Source organism: Phyllostomus discolor, chromosome 8, assembly GCF_004126475.2.
Source record: "Phyllostomus discolor isolate MPI-MPIP mPhyDis1 chromosome 8, mPhyDis1.pri.v3, whole genome shotgun sequence".
NCBI classification, from domain to species: Eukaryota; Metazoa; Chordata; class Mammalia; order Chiroptera; family Phyllostomidae; genus Phyllostomus; species Phyllostomus discolor.
The window spans coordinates 114466483-114486088 of record NC_040910.2 but is presented as its reverse complement, the minus strand read 5'-3'; the positions used below and the strand labels follow the sequence as shown (position 1 = coordinate 114486088).

Here is a 19606-nt window from a genome sequence, read left to right as displayed (position 1 = left end):
AACTACTATTCACACATAATGGACCAAGGCAGTATAAATACACGCAGTTTTGGTTAAGACTCAAACACTGAATTGTACTGGAGGTCTCTCTCTCACTGTCCCGGGCTTCGCAGTTTCCCTGTTGGCAGTTACTTCCCATACCCAGGGAGGAGGCAGGTGCAGGGTCGATGTTACCCCATCTTCCCTAAATGCAAACACGTAAGTGATCAGAACTAGAGGAAGTTTTATTACAGCGACCTGACCCTGACCGTCGACCTCTCCGGCGCCAGGTGCCAGGGAGAGCCGCGGCAGACCGCAGAGGTCTCTCGGCACGGGGACACGCCGGAGCCAAGGGAAGAGGCCCTGGCGCAACCCAGGCGGCCGGTTGAGACACCAGAAGGCCACACCCCGGGGGTGACGCTGCACACCGGGAGTAAAGGACAAACGAGAATGCAGAGATGAAGAACTCTGTGAACCTGCTGACTGCCAGACTGGCTGCAGCTGAAGACACCCCCCCAGCGGGGGTCCCAGCTGAGAGAGGGGCTGTCCCTCCAAGGCCGGTCGGGTGGGTGCGCTCACGGGGGACCACTGTCCCCACAGCCCACGCCTGTCCCGTGGAAGAGCTTCTCAGAACACGCGCGCAGGCAGGCCGCACACCTGCGGCAGCACCACTGGTGAGCGCCAACCTTGGGGTTGCGTCTTCACATCCCGACATTTCAGATCAAGTCTTGGCGTATCTGAAGGGCCTTGTCTGGACAAAGTCTGGAAGGTTCCGGAGAAATAGCACTCAATTTGGTAATGACACAGCACCAGGGCCTGGAAAAAAAAAATGTGTTTTAGTGACAACATTCCTTCGCACACTCGCCAGTAGGCCAGTACCTGGGGTGTGTGGTTAGGTTCTGGCCCAGCTGCCGGGCTCACCACTACACAGAGACCACTCTAAAGTGCATCTGAGTTGTGCTTGTGTTTGCCTGAAAGCCACACTGTGCACACCTTGCTTTTGAACAATTGGTTACACCAAAATTCGAACATTACTGGCAGGAAATATCTTACCGGGAGGGAAAAAAATGGAAGGAAGATGACTGGTAGAAACTTCAAAATATCGAAAGCGTATCAGAGGGGAACTAAAGCCAGTGACGGTCAAATGAATGAAGGAAATGAATTGTGACAGCACAGAAAATACGGCCGATGAAAATGACACCACAGAGATGGGATATGTGAAGAGAATCAGGACGCTCCCAAACAGGAAGCCAGAAAGCAGAAGGAAAAGCAAAGCAGAAGGAAGATGGTGGTAACGCAGGACGCACCGGTGGGGCCGGGCCGCGGCTTTGACGTCTGTGGACTTCGGGGACCACTGAGGCTTCAGCACGCCCGTTCCCATGGGTGACAGTCCCCCCAACAGTCTTTAGTGAAAAATTCGTTAGTTCAAAATTGTGGTCCCAGGCACAGAGGAATCCAGGAGAACACACAATGGGCTCATGGGATGCTTCTTGAAACATTATGAAAGAATTTTTTTAAAGCTTTTATTTTTATTTATTTTTAGAGAAAGAAGGGAGGGAGATAGAGATAGAGAGAGAGAGAGAGAGAGAAACATCAATGTGTGGTTGCTGGGGGTTATGGCCTGCAACCCAGGAATGTACCCTGACTGGGAATCGAACCTGCGACACTTTGGTTCGAAGTCCGCGCTGAATCCACTGAGCTACGCCAGCTAGGGCAAGAATTTTTTTTTTAACAAGGAAACTGACAGATGAGTAAAGGTTGCTTGTGCTGTTTTGCTTGTATTCAGTTTCCAACAAGACGGATGTCCCTCACAGCCGACAGACTTTCCGATCAGTGTCTTTAGGACCCTGGCAAGTCGTGAAGTCACCGTGGAGCATGTGACACGGCCACCTGGGCACAAACACGCCATGAACACACACCTGCTCCTGTGCAAAGGGCAACGCAACAGGAAGGGCGAGTGAATGGCAGGCACCTAGAGCGGCTCCCGTGTTCCCCGGAATTGACGCGAAAGGCTGCTGTCAACTGTGGCGGAAGCTCGGAGGCCACGGCGACCGGACGTCAGACCAGGCCCTGTGTCCAGACACCTAAAGCACCTGAAACCCTTCAGCTCTTACAGGAGTGGTTTGGCCAAACCTGATAGCAGTCCTAAAAGACTGCCAAGCTGCCGGCCTTTTCTAAAGTATTAATAAAAATCAAAATGTGATCAGCCCTGCAAAGACTGAATTATTTCCCTGTTCGCGCTATAAAGTTCTACCAAATCATTGCCCTACCAAAGTCTGCATCCCCCAAATTAGGAAAAAGTATATTAGAGGTGCGCCTGGCAGTTGATGAGTGAAATTTTTATTAATAGGACGAAGCGTGTGGCCTTGATCTGCCCTGTAGAATTCGCTGTTTATTACTTTTCTTAGTCTAATCAACATTCGCCTTCGTGTCTAATTCTGTATTTCCTCTTAAAAAGGGGGCTCCAAACCGCACGAGCCTGAGGCCCCTGACCCCCGAGCCAGACAGTGGCGTGGGGCGCCGGGGCGCGGGACAGAACGCGGAGAGGAGGTTGGAACCCTGGCTCCTGGGCATCTGGGCACCTGGACCCGCATCTGGGGAGGGCGGGGCACGCGAGGGCGCCGCGGGTACGCGGTCCTGCTGAAGTCGGGGTGTAAACCAGCAACGTCCGTGGTCCGGGGACATCCGCAGGCCGCCCCACCCCCAACCTCAGACCCCGGACCTGCCCGGGAACACGCTCACTCTCTCTCCACGCGCCCGCACTTGCAGCTGCGCACGCGCAGAAGTGCGCGCTCCAGCGAGGGGGCGGGGCGGCAGCTCGCCGACGCGCGACCGGGACCACGTGACCCCGACCCCCGGGGCGCCTCGCACGGGCAGATCCGCCCAGTCCGGTCCTGGGGGAGGCAGAGGCCTTCGCGCCTCGTCCCAGCGCCCGCCACGCCGCCCGCTTTCTTCGCGGGAGCGCGGGGTTGGGCGGGGGGCGCTGTGCCTGCGGCCCGAACCGAGGCGGGGGGTGCGGGGCGCAAAAACGGCCCCTGCCTGCGAGTCCGCCGTGGCCTGAAGCTGAAAGTCGGGGCGCCCCGTCGCACCCTTGGCAGCAGCTGTGCGGAGCGGGAGGAAGGCTCTTCGCTCCGCGCCCTAGTCTCACCGCGGCGACGCCTCTGGGCCGGTCCTAGGGAGCAGGCTGCGGCTCGCCTTCCCGGGGCCGCGGCTTCCAAGGGCGAGGGCCTGCGGGGAAACGCAGCTTCCCCAGCAGAGGCCCCTGACCTGCTGCGGGGCCGGACGCGCGGCACGCGCTTTGGCCCGCGGCGCTGAGTGCGGGCCCCCGACCCCAGGGCTGGCCTCGCGGCCTGCCCGCACAGAAAGGATCCGTGGCGCCACCCGCCAGCGGGCGCCTGGTGCCCCCTCCCCGCGGCCAGAATTGGGGTTCGCTGTTGGTGGCCACGGAAACGAGTACGCCGGAGTCACAGCCAGGGCTGGCCTGGTGGGAAAAGGAGTCTGTGTGGTCCAGCCTGGGCCCAGCCTCCTTCCCTGTGCCTGTGGCCCCTTCGCCCCATTTCGGCCCGAGGGCTGAGCCAGCATCAGGAGGGTGGCTGGAGAGAGGGTCCGCCCAGCCTGTGTCGGCTACTTTGTGCGTGAGTGATCCTTCCCATGCTGGAGACGTGCCATGTGCTTGCACGTGGTTCGTGAATCTCAAGTTCTGGCTGCTCTGAGGTGTGCCTCATACGCCTCACCGTTCAGGCTCTTTGACACCGATTGTCCGGGTGGTTTGATCGCTTACCCCGCACTGGGGCGCGAGTGAAGGTGCTGATCGCAGGGCTCCCACCGCCTTCTCCCCAGGGCCGCCTTCTCGTCTGGGTTCTCCAGGCTCAGACAGCATGCTATGCCACTGTGGGGGAGTCAGGCCCGCAGTACAGCCCCGGGGTGCGTTTCAGGGGGCCTTAACAACCCCATGGCAACCACCGGTCTGTCTGGAAGATCAGCCAGGGGCTGCTCACCATGCCCTGCTGGGTGTGGCACTAAGGTCACAGGACCTCCCCAGCTGGCTGTGCCCCGGCCTCCACTTCAGGTCTGCCCTCGCCCTCTCCTCCCTGCCCTTGGCAATGGTGGGCCTGGGGTAGAGTTGTCTCCACCGGTCCTCCTGCATGTCCCCTGTGGGCCCTCCAGACCCACCTCTACCTTTCTCTCCCCTGAAACCAACAGGAAGCCGGAGGGCAAAAGAGCTGAGCGGCGGCCTGCAACTGAGGCACCAGCAGGGAGTGGAGTGGTGGAGGGGAGGAGGACGGGAAACCACTGGCTTCAGATGCCACAGGGTCCAGGCGCTGCCCAGGCCCCACCCAGGCCCCGGGTCCTGACCGCTCAGTGCCCCAGTGAGTGCTGGCTCCCTTTGGCCCTGCTCGTGACTGCAGCTCCTTCAGTTCCCTGTGGTCTTGTCCTCCGAGTGTCTGGCCTGACCCTGACCGTTAGACCCCGGCAGTTTCCGTCTGCTGCTTCCTCCTGGTGCGTCTGTTGGTGTGAGAGAGGCGGGCCCTGCTGTCCACAGCAGCAAGTTCCAGGGACACTGTGTGCACGAAGAGGCCAACAGGAATTCAAAAATTTTTCCCTCAAAGGATTTATGTCCAGAATGTTCTTGGGGAAACGGTTTCTATCTTTTTGAAAGTGCAGTTTTTCAAGTGAAAAACCTGAAAAGCATGGTTTCTTAACAGTTGGAGTGTTGAGCAGTTTTGTACAGAAGCACCACCCCCCGCAGGAGCACGCCCGCCCGGGGCCCCACCGGGGCTGCACACCAGGGGGGCGCTCGGCTTGTCGCCCTCCGAGTCGGACCCCACAAGTGCCCAGCAGGGCGACACACACAGCTGTGCTGGGCGTGCGGGACCCGCACCCGCAGGCTGGGCATCGGGCCATCCTCTGCTGCAGACCACCTTTTTCAGCCCCTCCCCTTCCTGTCCCCGTCCTGCTAGGGTGCCTGGGGGACACAGCACTAGCTGGTGCCCCATGGTGTGACGGTCAGCACTCTGAACCCAGCGACCTGAGTCCCCGTCCCGCCCCCCGCCCCACTTCACAGTGAGAGTTGCTAGAGCTTGAATTTTAAGCAGTCTCGTGCAGACACAGCCAGTGGCTTCCCCTTTGGTCTCTCCCCCTTTCTGTTTCTTCATTCTGTCCCCTCCTCTCCCGTTGGTGCCCTCCCTCTTTCACTGCGGCCAAGGCGCGGCAGTGACCCGGGCAGTGGAGGCCCTGTGGTGTAACGGCCAGCGCTCTGGACTTCAAATGCAGCGGCCTGAGCTCAAGTGCCAGTAGGGCTCACGTCTGACTCCCGTCCTCACAGGGACCCTGCAGGGGAGGACCCCTGTCGTCGGGCACACACCCCAGCATGTTCGTGGTTCCCGGATCTTTGTTCCTTAATGTTCATTTTCTCCTTCCTTGGTTTACAGGTACACTTTGCATTTCAATGTAAACATAAGACTTCAGTCCTGGTACCCGCTCTCCTTGCCCTCAAAAAAAATGGCCCGTCCTTGCTGCCAAGTACAGGGCCCCGCCCGGCCCGTCTGACTGGCGCCGTGCCCCTGCTGCCTCTCCCTGGGAGCAGAACCAGTGCTGGGTATCGGGGGGGTGCAGTGTGACCAGTAAGGCTGGGCCTGAGGTCAGGGGCCCCCGTTTGGCGGCCAGGTGAGCTGCCAGCCTGGGCAGCGGCAGTGCCCTCACCTGACCGGGACGTACCGTGAGGACCTGAGCCCTCACTGCAGGGTGTGTCCAGCACCCGCACTGCTCAGCTGTGGGCCAGCGCCAGGTGAGACCTGGCAACGCCCTGTCCCAGGAAGCGCCCTGCTCCGTGGCCCGGGCCTGCATCCAACTGGCGTGTGGGCAGTGGGCAGGCTCCCCTCCCTGCGGCCAGGTTGAGGAGGGAGGACAGGCATCTGCACTGGCCCCAGCCCTCAGGCCGGGCAGAACCGGAACTGAGAAGTCCAGGCTCTGGTGGGCCCAGAGACCCTGGACCCGGTCACGGCCCGCGGGCATCCTGGCAGGACTGGGACTCGGACACCAGCGCTCCTGTCGAGGGGCTGCTGGGCGGGGCCTGGATGTGGACTCGCTGCCTGCTCCACCCCCCCCCCAGCCACGCTCCGTGGTGGCCCGGACAGCACAGGGAGAGGGTGGGGCCCCAGGGCACCCGCCGGCCTTGGCTGGAGGGCAGCACCCGCTCAGGCAACTCCCCACACGCAGACACTCTCGGCAGGTTTATTCCATCATCGGGCACCACGGAGGATGGCGCCCCACTGCAGGGGCCGAGGGCAAGCAACACGCAGTTTCACTCAACACCCCAGAGGGGCCCCGCCCAGCGGGGCGCAGGGGCAGGATAACGAGGGAGGCCTGACAGGCTGAGGGCCCGAGAAGACGGTCATCCTCGTGTTCGCAAAACCCGAGTGCGTTGGGAAACGGACCCCAGGCTGCCCACAGGGGCCTCGCTGACAGGACGGCCCTGACCCCTGACATGCAGGGGTCGGGGGTCGGCGAGTGGTCGCTAGCCCTTTGTTTCCTGGCTTGTGAGCAAACCGCCCCTCCTCCTGCTCACGGAAGGCGAGCCCCACGAGCAGGCGCGCAGTCGTGGGGCGCAGAGGGCCGCCGCCGCCGCCGCCGCCGGGGGCCAGGCGGGGCGGCCAGGATCACTGTGTGAGGGGTGGACGTGCACGGACCCCGCCTCACCAACCAGGGTTGGCTGGGACAGCCTTCGCCCGCCTGACCCCGCCCCGGCAGGGGCGGAGCCAGGCGGCCCCTCCCCACTCCAGCCTCCCACCTGCGACACCTCTCAGCCTGGACAGGCCGCCCCACCGAGGTGCGTTCAGCTCAGACCCCAAACGCAGAAGGGCGTGCGAGGGCCCCGGTGCCCACCAACCCCTGTGACAGCGCCTGGTTACAGAAGGGGTGCGGCCCACCACTGCCGAACCATGACTCAAGAAACGCTGGAAATCCAGGTTTGTGCGCGAGCCTCCTGATCCCCAAAGGTGGCAGTTTATTCCCACGGTGGCCACAGTCGGGGTCCTAACCGGGCGACCCCACAGCCCGCCTGCTGCGCCCTCCTCTCCACGTCCAATCTGAGGCACGTGAACCAGAACGGGGTCTTAGCTCTTTGCAGGACACTTTCGGATTTTTTTTTTTAAGCCTAAAGACAGTGGTCTGTCTCCATTCTTGTTCTTTGGGACTTTTTCCATCTTAGGATAAAAGGGTGCATAAACTAGGGCAAGCCTCCTCTCGAGACACCCCACGTGCACAGATGATGAGACAGCGCCCCTCCGAGCACGGGAGCCGTCCACGATGGGAAGCAGGGGGGACTCTGGAAACCAAAGCGATGCGAGAAAAGCTGGGCTGCCTCTCCGGGCGTCGCTGACGCCCCCCTCGGGCGGCCTGCAGGCCGGTCTGCCGCCTGTTCACCACTTGATGTCCCGGCTGCCGGCGGGCTGCCCGGGGCCCTGGCGGGCCGTGTGCAGGGCCTCCTGGACCCTGGGGGAGTCAGCCCCGCCCAGCCACTCCTGGTACAGCTCCTGCACGTGGGCACTGGTCTCCGGGGGCCGCACGGGGAGGGCGGCGTAGATGCCTTCCATCTGCCGCAGCAGCGCCCTGTCCACACGCCCGTCCTCCGCCTGGGCCTGGCCCCTGCCGCTTAAGCACCCTGAAAGACAGAGGCAAGGGCTCACTCCCGCTTTGAGTCCTAGAGCGACGGTGGTCCCGGGGCAGGAGAGGAGCAGCAATGGTGGGCAGCATCGTGAAGCCACAGCCTTAAGGTGGGCCCTGGACACGTGTCTCCAAGGCCTCAGGAACCCCGGTCCCAGGCTCACAGCCCAGTGCCTTCCAGATCTCCCCTGGTCACCTGACCCACGTGTGTGCTTCCCTAGATCAAGGTAACTCGCTAACCTCTTAGAAGTGGGGGCTGTGCGTGCAGACCTGGGCTTCCGGTTTCCCTCGAAACTGATCGGCGCCAGGGGAGCTCGGAAACCGTTCCCGAGCAGCCCTGGCCTGGTGCCTGTGGAGTGCATGGGCGCTGCTCCCCGCCTGGGTGGCACCCAGGGCCCCCACGCCCTGAACACGACCTGTGCCTCCCACGTGTCGGAGCTGCACTCTCAAACGTGGTGCGTGACGTTTCGATTTACGGGACACAAGTTCATTTAGAAGAATGTGGAGCGAGCTCCTGCCCTGGCCCAGCCTCCCACCCCGTCCCTGGTCTGAGAGAACTCTGCTCTCCCAGCACGGGGGCTGCTGCTCCCTCCTCCGAGACCCAGCCCCCAGCTGCAGCTCTAACCCAGCCTCATCCCAAATGGCCTGCAGGTGCTGGGCGTCCCCCCAGAGGCCCTGCGTGGACCCCTCGCCCCATTCCACCAGCTGCCTCCTCGTCCTCACCTCCCATCTGCTCCTCCACTCAAGCTGTGCCCTGGGTCCCTGGAGCAAAGCTGCCAAGGCTGCTGGGTGCCCCAAAGCCAGCGCTTGCTTCTCTGCCCTCAGCGTCCCTCACTAGCCCCCACCCCCCACAAGTGCTCGTGGCTTCTCCACCCGCGTCCTTTGTCTCCTGTCTCCACCATCCGCCAGGGCCTCTCTCCTCCAGGCAGTGCCACACGGCAGCTGCCCACCTGGAGTTTTCAGCTGAGCCCCTGCAGGTGCCCTCACTCAGAACGGCAGACACCCCGACCCTCTCTGAGGCGGCTCCATCAACACCCTGGAGCCCAGACCATCGGCGACCACAGGCGCCCCTCCTCCCTGACACCCACACCGACTCTACTAGCGAGTCCTTCCGAGGGACCCCACCCCGGCCCCTCATGTTGGCCTCGATGTCTCCTGTGGGCCGTCACTCGGGGACAGAACCTGGCTAGAGGAGGTGGGGGCGCCCCAGGGCCAGCCCCAGCCCCCATGTGCCTTGACTCTCCCTCCACCAGCCCCTGGAGCCGAGCTGGCTCTCCCCGGTGCCACCAAGCGGAGACTGTTCTCTGGGACCCCCGAACCAAGGGGTTTCCAAAGTGGCACCCGGGTGCCTGTTCCTTCCTCGCAGGGTGGGTGCGAGGGAATGGGGGGCTGGTCGTGTTGCAGCCACCTGGGCGATGTCTGTGGTCCCTCCAAGCTGAGCGAGGCGCAGGGTGGGCACGGGGGGCCCTCTTCCCCGGGGACTATGGGGGGCCTTACCCCCGGCGCAGGCGAGGACCTCCACGAAGTGGAACGGCAGCCTGCCCTTCTTCAGCTTCAGCACCACGTTCTGGAGGTTTCGGAAGCCGTACGCAGCCGCAAAGCGCAGGAGAACCTCCCCGCTCCTCTCCAGGGTGACCTCCTGGAAGTCCTTGTTCCTGCAAAAGGAGCAGAGGGAGGCTGCCTGGCTGCGTCCCACCCCCTGGCAGCGGGAAGGTCCTTCCAGGCCACGTCTGCACGTGACACGCAAAAGGCCTCTGGGTCTCGACTGGTGTGGACTCCGAGCAGCACAGCCCAGCCCCCCGCACGCACACGTGTGTGGTACACGCGTGCCCCGAGACAGCGCCGACCACCCCGCAGACAGGCGGCAGAGCGCCCCACGCACCTGAGGGTGCGGTAGGTGACCTCCCCCACGTCCTCGTCGAACAGCTCCTTGGCCGCGTGCCGGAAGACGTGCGCCAGGTGCCCGTCGGAGCCGGCGCCGTCGTGGCGCCGCACCTCCTCTGCCTCCCGGTCTCCGAACCTCGTGGGGCAGAGAGAAGCGACGAGAATTAGGTCGCACTTCCCCAGTCCTGACCCCAGGGGGCCCCAGGGAACCCCAGGGAAAGGGAACTCTGCGGGTGAAATGCGGCCTGGGGCCCCCGTCTGCGCCTGCGGGGGTCAGGCCCGCTGCTCAGGCGGCGACTTCCCTCTGCCGCGCGTGCGTGCGTGCGTCACGGCGCCGCGCAGGACCTCCGGCCCGGGGGCGGGCCCTGGGACTTCAGAGCTGACGCGGGAGCGTGCATGTCCGAGCCCCGGCCGGGACGAGGCTGCGCTGTCAGCCTGGCTCAAGTGCAGGCCACGGCCACAGGCTCTCGAGTTGCTTCCACTCCGGGAAGCTCAGTGCAGCCTCCCGCACACGGGCCACACTCAGTCCCGGCGTGGCTCCCTACCGTGCCCGGGGCACAGGACACAGCAGGAGTGCCCGTCGTCGGTTAGGGTCACCACCGACCACAGAAACCCAGCCCGTTGCTCCAGACACAAAGGGGCCCAAGGGACCTGCCGTTCCCCAGGGGTGACCGCCCCGGGGCAGGCGCAGCCGCGGCAGGGCGGGGCCAGACGCAGCTGGGCAGTGGAGAGCGCTGATGTGAAACAGACCACGGAGACGATCCCCCCCATCAGGCCCCGGCAAGTGGGGTCCCACACCAGGGTCCGCGTCTGACTCTGGGGCCAGCAAGGCGGCCGAGGGCCCTGGTGGGGCCCCGCGGCAACGAGGGCAGAGGCACCGCCCCCACCATCCCAGCACAGCAGTGCGTGACCTCGCTGTCCAGTAGGGAGGCCCTGAGCCGCGTGACCGCCAGAACCCACCCAGGAGGCCCCGTGGGCACGGGGCCCCGCCCTGCAGAGGCCACTCACAGAGTGTCCACGGCGGCGTCCTTCCCGCAGGGGTCGCTCTGCTCCATGATCTGAACAACCTCACCTGCGGACAAGCAGGGGGCGTCAGGCCCCGGGGAGGCCCCGCGTCCCCCAGGGCTGCTTCCAGGGTCAGCCCCTTCCCCACAGGAAGAGGAAACCCTGAGTCAAGGTGACCTTGGACGCTGTCCCTCTCACAGACAGCAGAGAGACACCGACAGAATGAAAAAAGCTAATCAAGTGTCTCTCTCTGCTCCTGAAATGAGAGAGGTCCAAGGCTCTGCCTCCCACGCAGGAAGCTCCGGGGCAGCCTCACGTGGGTGGGACGGCCGGCCACACACTGGCCAGTCCCAGGACGTGCTGCTGACGCCCAGGACCAGGCCGCCCCCTCCGCACGAGGGCCCCTGGGAGCACACGGTGACAGACAGGCTCCCGATCAGGGCCTGCGACACCAGGTGTGCGCCAGCAGGTGGCAGGGCACACCTGCTCTCCTCTCGGGAGACACACAGTGGAGCGTGCTTCCCTCGGGAGCACAGTCGGGGAAGCAGAGGGTCCCGTGGCGGCCGCCCCTCCTGCCCACAGGAGCCTGCGTGGGGGCGGGGGGGGGGCTTTCCAGGGGTGTCCACAGGCTGGCGCTCCAGGCAGGGGACCCACGAGGGAGCCTCTGCCCCTGGAGGCTGCCCCTCGGCAGGGGTGGCGCTCTGTGGATGGCCCTGAAGACCCATTTCCGCCCAGCGCAGAGCCCTGCAGAGGCAGCAGTGACCCCCGGAGTGCCCGGGTTTCCCGCTGTCCAGAAGGAGGAGGTTTCACCCGTGCCCCAGGGAAGGTGTGGCTGCCCCACGCTGCCGGAGCCCTCCCCCTCCGTCCCGGGCCACACACCGGGCACTGGCAGCGGGAGCGCTGCCCTCTTCACCGTCCTGGGGTCCTGTCGGCGACCTCGGAGGGTGACCGGCTGCAGCCCCCACGCTGTGCTCCCCCGGCCCCACCCACCTCTCACCTGAGGTTAGCACGCAGTCCACGCCCCGGGAACCGCGGGCAGCTGTGGGGACGTCTTCTCGCAGGGCCTCCAGTTTCCTGTCGTAGCACGGGGCCACGATGACGTGGAAGATGGAGTCTGGGGACAGGTTCTGTGCAGAGAGCACGCTGTGCCCAGGGTGGTGGAGAGGAACACGCCCACCTGTCCCCTGGCCGGGCTGCCCTCTCGGTGCCCCGCTGCCCTGGGCCGAGCCCTGTTTTCCACAGACCAGGCCCCATCCCGCGTCCCACCCAGCACCGGCTCCAGGCCCGCCCCCTGCGCCTCCCCCACTCACCTCAGTGCCCGTCACTGCCAGCCCCCCGGGCACTCCTGCGCCCCGGCCCGTGTTGCCGGGGGGAGAGGGAGGCCGGCTCACCTGCCGTCGGGCGAAGTAGTCCTTCACCAGCGAGCCCATGATCTGCTGCGGGGACTTGGCGGTGCACAGGTGGGGTGTGACGGGGTGGCCCAGCACCCGCTCCGCATACCGCACCCAGCCTGCGGAGAGACCAGCCCTCCTCACAGCTGCTTCCTCCCCCCCCCTCCCCGCCCCACGACAGGGACTGCGGGCTCCAGGGGCCCCGTCCCCACCAGGGTAAAGCTGACAGCCCTTCTGCAAACCTCGGCAGGAACGTGTGACAGAACCGACCCTGAGGCTGCTGCCTGCCAGCAGCTGGGGCCCCGGGGCCCGGAGCCTGTGGCCCGGACTGGAGGGCCCGGCCGTGGGGGTCCCTGTGCGTGCCGGGCCACAGGACAGAGCGGGGGAAACAGCCGGTCCGCCCAGAGGGAGAACGCACTCCATTGGAGCTGCTGCGAGGCCCCCCCCCAGGCTGCACTGCCGCCATGCCAGCTGCAAACCTGCTCTCGCAGTGAGGGCAGGCGGCCCCAGCCTGATGGGAGCCCACGGCCACAGAGCCCGAGTGGAGGGCCCCTGCCGCGCCCCTGGGGGGGACACGGTCAGAGCGGCTGGCCAACCACACGGCCAGCTGAGGGGCTGCAGCTCACCCCCGTCGCCGGGGCCTGACCAGGGAGGGGGGCATCACGTGACCCTGCGACCCTGTGACCCTACAGACAGGCCCAGGGGATGCAGGGGCATCGCCTGGGAGTCACTTTCCCAAAACAAACCAGACACAGGCAACCAGCCCCCCCTGAACCGGAGCATGTCCGCCAGGCCTGGGCCGGCCGACCCGCGTGGCCGCCGGGACAGAGGGTGGATTCCTCTTCCTGGCTTTGTACATGGGTGGGACGACCTCAAACTCTCAGTGACCACACTGTCCCCACTCTCTGTCAGTGAAGCACAGCCCTAAGGGCTGACGGGGGACCGTGAAACGGGAGGAGACTCGGCGCCTCCTCGGTGGCGGGATGGGGGCAAACGAAGCACAGACACGGGACGAAACCCCAACGCTCGCGCTGCCCACTGCCAGCTGGGACGGCGCCGGCGGCTCCCCCGGGCGCTCACGGAGCTCGGGGAGCTCGGACTGGGTTCTCGCCACACGCCGCCCGCCCCCCGGCCCCCCCTTCCTGCCTCCCCGAGCGCCGTCTCCACACGCTGCGCTGCTGCCACACTCCCCCCCAGAGCTAGGAAGCCCCTGACGAACCGCCCCTCGGCCTCAGACGCCGGACTCCGCACTGGGGCCAGTCGAAGTCTGCTCTGAGGGGGTCCTGGTGGGACCTCGGTGTCGGGGTGCGGGCACTTCCTGTTCTGTAGGCTTTACGTCAGCCGGCAAAGGATGGATGAGCACTGGCCGTGTTATCTACAATTTTTGGATGTCTGAGGTATATCAGACTTACAAGAGAAAGCAGACCTGCTTTTCTTGACACCTATGTTCCTCTCAGAAACCTCAGAAACAGGGAAAATGAAGAGAAGACGTTTCCACTCAGCCATCAGGGCCCCCCCCCCCGCCCCCCCGCACGCCCCCACCGGCACGAGTGTGTCGGCAGACATACACGGTGCAGCAGGCCAGACGCGTCCCTCCTGGTCTTGAAGCCACTGACCTCTGACCTCCCCCGCCGCCCACACCTGCCCGGAGCGCAGCCCCGTGCGCAGGGCTCCCCAGACAAACGGAGCCGCGGCCGGGCCCGGGCGCTCACCGGGACAGGCGGAGGTCAGCATGGGCAGCGTGGGCTCCTCCGCGCTGTGCTGGCGGTACCGGCGCACGAACTCCTTCTGGCTCTCCAGGAGGCTGAAGTCCTCGGCTACCGTCATGTCGAAGACGTAGTGCACCCCTGCAGCGACGGGGTGCTCAGCTCCGCAGCTCGGGCGCAGGGCGCCTCTGCCAGCTGGGGCACCCCGAGACCAGCCCGGCTGACACCCCCCCCCCGGGCTGCCTCGGCCCCCCTCGGCTCCCAGCTCCACCTGGGGGCCGAGGGGGTGCAGGACTGGGTGCCCCCCACATTTATGTAAATCTGTATTTACACGGGCACCCCCACATGCAGGTGGATGGAGTATTAAAAGGTACTAGCGGCATTCTCCCCCAATTCACTGCATGGACCAAATCTCAGCCGGTAACGATCCTCGACGTCTTTGAAACGAGCACATTGGCTGAGCACGTCTTTATGAAGATCTTCGTTTTATGTTGTCTTTAATTATCTTTTTCTTTATAAATTTTAATATTAGCAACTAAGCTTGAAATAAAATAATGTATTTTATTATCGTTACTGAAAACACACTGAGCAATTAACACTGACGTCTCCCACGTCTCCCCTAGCCACCCTGTCTGGAGACAGCCCCTCGCCGCCCCCAGAGGGGCCGGCCCGGCAGTAACACAGCCCGGGGGCGAGGGACACCCACCCACCGGGGGTCAGAGGCAGGCCCCTCTCCCTCTGCGGGACACCCAGGCTCCTCCCTGTCCCGCACCCTTGAGGAGGGAGCCCTGCCTGGGTCCCAGTGGGCCGTCACAGGTGCAGGGACGCACAGCGGTCCCCACAGGCGCCTCACCCAGACTTTTGAGGAAGCCGCAGAGTCTTCTGGACGCGTCGGTGACGCTCAGGCTAAGTTTAGCAGCGAAGTAAGGCAGGGACTGGGGACACACGGACACTGCCAGCACCTTGTGCTTTGAGGTGTCGCATTTCTAGGAGAAACAGGGCAGAACGTCACCTGTGCGGCGGTTCCCTGAGGAGGGGCAGGGAGACACCGCAGTGAGGGGCCCGGAGCAGACGGGACGAATCAAGCGGTTCATAAAGGGGAAAAGAGGAGAGTTACAATGAAAACATGGGACATCCCAAGACATTTTGCCAATTTTAAGAAAGTATTATACTGGTAAATGCAAGTATCTGGAGAAAAGTGATTTTAAAGAAAAACAAATGGCAAGACCGGCCCAGAAGTAACTGAACGACTCAATGACAGTAGAACACACACACAGGCTGGAGCGCTGCCCAGAGACCTGCCCCCAGGCCGGTCAGTGGCCACTCTAAGGAGCCAGGCCTGCGCTTCCTGTCCCTCTTCTGCCCGACACCCTGCCCGGGGCGTCTCCAGGGCCCGCACTTTGTTCTCAAACGTCCCCTCTTCCAGGAGGGAGCCACGCCGTGACCGGGAGGGGACCGGCCCGCGCCCAGAGCCCAGCGCAGCAGGGAGAGGGGAGCCGCTGTGTCTGACGGCAGCCCCGAGCGAGCGGCTGCCTCCACGCACCCCAGCTCCACCCCAAGTGCTCAGCTCTCGGGTTCGGGTGCTCAGCCTTTTCCATGTACCTATGCTGGTCTGCACTGCGGCGTGTCCATGATCTGCACGGGAAGTGCACACTGACATGCGCAACCACTGGAAGCCTCTGCCAAACGTACTGAACAGTAAACGAGAGGCTGGTGCCGTTTATCACCACTGCTGTTCGAGGCTGCTTAAAGAACCCAGACAACGTCACCGGAGACAGAGGTGTGGGAGGTGTGTGGGTTGGAAGAGATGAAACCCGTCCACTGTGGCCCGTGAACAAAGAGGCGAGGACAATCCAGAAGACGACGAGAGCATCACGTGGACGACACAGCCACACTCTGGGCAGACTCGGAAACCCCCCTCCGACACACCAGCAGTGAGTGACTGCACAGAGTGTCGCGGAGTGGAGTGTGTGACAGAGCAACGACGGAGCCCCGCCCCCGGGAACAAGCCGCAGGTGTGCGGAGTGGGGGCGACCAGACACCACGCCCGGGGGGAGGCCGCAGCCCCTCCTGGAAGGTCCGGCGCAGCACAGGCCAGAGGCCGCGCACGCGTGGATGATGAGGCTCTAGGAGGCGGGGCACAGCCACCCAAACGGACCCCAGGATCCACGTGGCTCCAGCCCGAGCACCGCCCCCTGGGTGGCACCCGGGGCTCCCGGCGCCTGCGCAATGGGGCAGGGGTGCTCCCTGTGACTGGGGGGACGGGGCAAACTGGGGCGGGCCTTTCAGCACCAGGCGGTCTCTCCTTTCCTTCCCGCTCCCCCCGTCTTCCTGGCAGGAAGGCCGTCACTGGAAGCGGAGTGACGCCAGGATAGCTGTGTACAGGGGGCCGCAGGGGCTTGTCCCGGCCTCACGAGCCCCTTAGGACCCAGCCCTGCCCTCTGAGAACACCCTGGAGGGAGAACAGCATCAGCCAGGCCGCCAAAGATCCCACGACCAGGTCACGCTCCCACCGCACAACCGTGCATGGCAGAAGCCTCCCCCGAGCCCAGGGAGCCTGGTCGGTGGTCCCAGCCATCGCCCAAGTCAGTGAGGGGCGTGGGGCGGGGCCACGTGATGTGGTTCTGGTGGGGAGGGGCTCTGGAGAGGGCCGTCTGCAGCAGCAGCCGCGGGGCCAGGGCCCAGCTGCGCGCACCACGTCCCAGCAGAGGCTTCGGTGTCCCCCTGCCGCCCCCCCCCTGACCTCCGCCCGTCTCCTCCGGGCCGGGCTGCCGGGGCACACCGGGACGCCATACCTTGTTAAGGTTCAGAACTCGGAAGAAGTCCCTGGCGTTCTGCTGGGAAACCTGGACTCCTTCCTCTGCGGTCACACAGCTGTCACATGCCAGGCAGTCGCTCAGAAATATCTTGGCCTCGGCCAACTTATGAAACTCTCCCTTCTAGGAAAGAAAGACGCTGTTTGGGCCGGTTCTTTGGCACGTGGCTCCCGGGGAGAGAGCAGCACGGGAACGGCGCACGACACCGAACACCCGAGACGCCGCCGAGGCTGGAGGGCACAGCGGCGGTAACAGACACCAGCGAGTCTCGCAGATGACAGGCCAGCACTGTCACGCGGCAGGAGGACAGCGGCACTCCTGTGTCCTGGGAGCTGGCCTGACCCTCTCCTCCCTACGGCCCCTCCCCCGCCGCCTCTGGGGCTCCACAGCACGCCCCGGAGTTCACTCAGCCCCACGGTGTCCGCGGGGGCTCTGAGCTGTCACAACTCACTGCTGGCTCTGGCACTCCGAGTGCGCCAGGGCCCTCGGGCCACGCTCACTAACAGTGACTCTGCTCACCCAGATGCCCCAACTAAAACCCTGGCGTCCACCCTAGGCCCTTCCAGCTTCTCCACTGTGGGCCCACCCAGGCCCCAGCGCCCAGGCCCCACCGCCCTGCCTCCCAAGCGGCATCCTTTGCGGCTCCCCTGCCCCGGCAGCTGAAACTGCCCTGGGCCACCTGCCCTACAACACACAGCCAGCCTCAGTGGCTCCCACCACCCCTCCCCACACCATTTCTGTCCACTGCTTCTCTGGGCCTGGCGGGCTCATGCCCCACCCCTACCCGCCCCTCAGCTCTCACCACCCCGGGACCCCCTCCAGTCGCCCCTCCCCCCGGCGGGCCGGACCTAACAGCGGGTCCGCGCACTGAGCTGGCGGCGCGCCCGCCTGGACTTCGAGCACGCGTTATCTCCGTCACCACAGCCGGGGGAGGGGACGTAACCCAGCTCCCCGCGTCACGATAAGGACACTGGGGCTCTCGTTAGACGTCTGTCCCAGGGGACGCAGCCAGAGGGCGGCTTGGGGCTCGGGTGGCAGTGCCGGCTCTCTTCTGCCGAGGGCGCTGCGTGGACGGAAAGCAGGGCAGCGCGGGTGCGCGAGAGACCGAGGCCGGCACCTGTCGGGCTACACCTGCCTTCAGGACTCTGCACTGCAGAGAAAACCCACCCCTGCTTCCCAGTGCGGCCAGTCCCCGTTCGCGAGCTGCTGCTGCGGGGCGCTCTGAGAGCAGCAGCGCCCTGGCCTCCCCGCACCGCGCCGCCGGGGAAAGCAGCGGGGCTCCCCTGAAGCGCTGGTTCCCAGCGGGAGGGAGACCGCGCACAGGCGCAGAGCCAGGTCCCGGGGGCTCGAGAAGCCACACCTGCCAGCGAGCGAGCGAGGGTTCAAACCCTGCCACGCTGAGTCAGCAGAGAGGCCATCAGAAAACGCCCTCCCAGTCCCAGCGGCCCCGCCCACCCGGGACCGCCCGTTTCTCACTTTTCCTTGGAGCAGGGGCGTCAAACCCAAGTTCACCCGGGGCCACTGTCAGTCTCGCAGGTGCCTCCGAAGGGCTGAATGTGACTTCAGCTCCTTAACGGTTAAGGAGAAGTCACAGGTACACAGCCCTCACATTATTTCGGCCTTTTGAAGGCCACACCGCCAGGCTCAAGTGGCCCCGGTGAACGTGAGTTTGCAGCCCCTGCCTCGGAGCAAGGACGAGCGCAGGGACAGCAGCCCCCGCCCCGCCCCCTCCCCCGCCCCGGAGAAACCCCGCGGCCGCCGGCCCCTGCCGGCAGATACGGAACGGACGAGCGTACTTGCCTCTCCACCCTCCTGGGCCGGACTCGGCGCGCCGACGGAGGCATTCTCCAGGTCATCGGTTTTGGTCTTCTTACTACATTCCTGGAAAAGGCAAAGGCACGTGTGAACGGACTGGGACCCGCACGCTCCGTGCTCAGGTCTCGGGAAAGAGCAGCACCTGCACGCGTGGACACGCCCACCCGCACGCCCGCAGCGCGGGCAGCGGGCCCTGGAAGCCGCGCGCCTCCCACGCACAGGTGAGCCCGCGCCCGGCGGCTGGACGCGGGGGCGCCGGGGGCGGGGTGAGCCCGCCCGGAGGCCCCGTCGCGCCCCGGAGCGCCGCTTCCTGTGCGGCGTTAGGTTCAAAAGGAGAGCGCCCGAGGGAGGACCGTGGACGAAGTGATTCGGTTCCGGAAAAACAACACCCCCCGCCCGCCCGCGCCGTCACTCATGTCCTCGGCCCGGACTCCGGAGCGCAGGCCGCCGCCGGGCCACCTGGCTGCGCGGGGGGCGGGGGGCCGGCCCCCGCCCCGTCCCCCCGACCCCCCCGACCCCCGGGTGCGGGAAAGTTGCAGCCCCGGAAACGCTGCGCCGACTGTCCTCCCCCAGGACAGCGGGCAGCGGCCAGTCGGCTTCTCGGCGGGTTTCGGTTTCCAGCCCCTGGGGAGGCCGGCTCCGCGCGCGGAGCACCGGCGCCGAGCACCCGCCGCGAGGTCCCGGGAGAGGCGCCCTGACAGCGGCGCGGCGCCGGCGGCGGGGTCCGTCCCGCCGGCCCCACAAGGCGCGCACGGCGTCCGACCCTGCGCCGCCCCGGCCGGCGAGGGGACCTGTCAGCGAGCAGCCCCGACCCGTGACCCCGGCCGCTGACCCCGGCCCTGGCCGCACCGACGCGCGGGGCCCACCTTGCGCGTGCAGTGCTCACACTTCATCTGGAGCAGGGCAGGCGGGGCTGGCGCGCGCGACCTGGGGGAAGCACCGGGAAACGCGGTCACTGCCGCCGGCCGCCCGCCGCCCTTTGTTGCTGTCGCCCCCGGCGCGGTCCCACCCCGCGGCTCCGCGCGGCCAATGAGAGCGCCGGGGCCTGGCCTCGCAGCCAATCGCAGCGCGCGGGGGCGGGGCGCGGCCCGACCCGCCCGGACGCCGCTGAGTCGCCGAGCGAGCGGCCGACTGTCCCGAGGAGGCGAGCTGGCCTCGTTCCGGGGCGCACGGGACCGTCAGCCCGGCGCCGGATGCGCACCGCCCTTCGGGCGCGTGCCCGGCCGAGACGGCGCAGCCCTGGCGGGGAGGGGCGGAGGCGCGGCCCCGGCCTTCCGCCATTGCCGCCCCGAGGCGCCGCACGTAGAACTGGCGAGGCTGCAGTGCGCACGCGCGGCGGGGCCAG

General features: G+C 65.6%; 1 protein-coding gene across 1 annotated transcript; it reads right to left on the bottom strand.

Annotated features, from left to right (window-relative positions):
* Nucleotides 1–6948: 6948 nt before the first annotated feature.
* NARF (nuclear prelamin A recognition factor) lies at nucleotides 6949–19278 on the bottom strand. The gene is made up of 11 exons (XM_028520467.2): nucleotides 19128–19278; nucleotides 18247–18327; nucleotides 16426–16569; nucleotides 14484–14616; nucleotides 13637–13771; nucleotides 11925–12043; nucleotides 11531–11660; nucleotides 10537–10600; nucleotides 9527–9664; nucleotides 9142–9299; nucleotides 6949–7642 (listed from the first exon to the last, which is right to left on the bottom strand). The coding sequence occupies exons 1-11, from the start codon at nucleotides 19152–19154 to the stop codon at nucleotides 7401–7403; spliced, it is 1371 nt and encodes a 456-aa protein (XP_028376268.1). The 5' UTR covers nucleotides 19155–19278; the 3' UTR covers nucleotides 6949–7400.
* Between the last annotated feature and the right edge of the window lie 328 nt (nucleotides 19279–19606).

What these genes read in the sequence shown, in the direction of transcription:
- NARF (XM_028520467.2), bottom strand. Translation starts at nt 19,154, where the DNA reads ATGAAGTGTGAGCACTGCACGCGCAAG. An exon ending in GAGTTCTGAACCTTAACAAG is followed by an intron (nt 14,617 to 16,425) that starts GTATGGCGTCCC and finishes TGTTTCTCCTAG; the next exon opens with AAATGCGACACCTCAAAGCA. An exon ending in GGACTGCGTGCTAACCTCAG is followed by an intron (nt 10,601 to 11,530) that starts GTGAGAGGTGGG and finishes GCTTGTCCGCAG; the next exon opens with GTGAGGTTGTTCAGATCATG.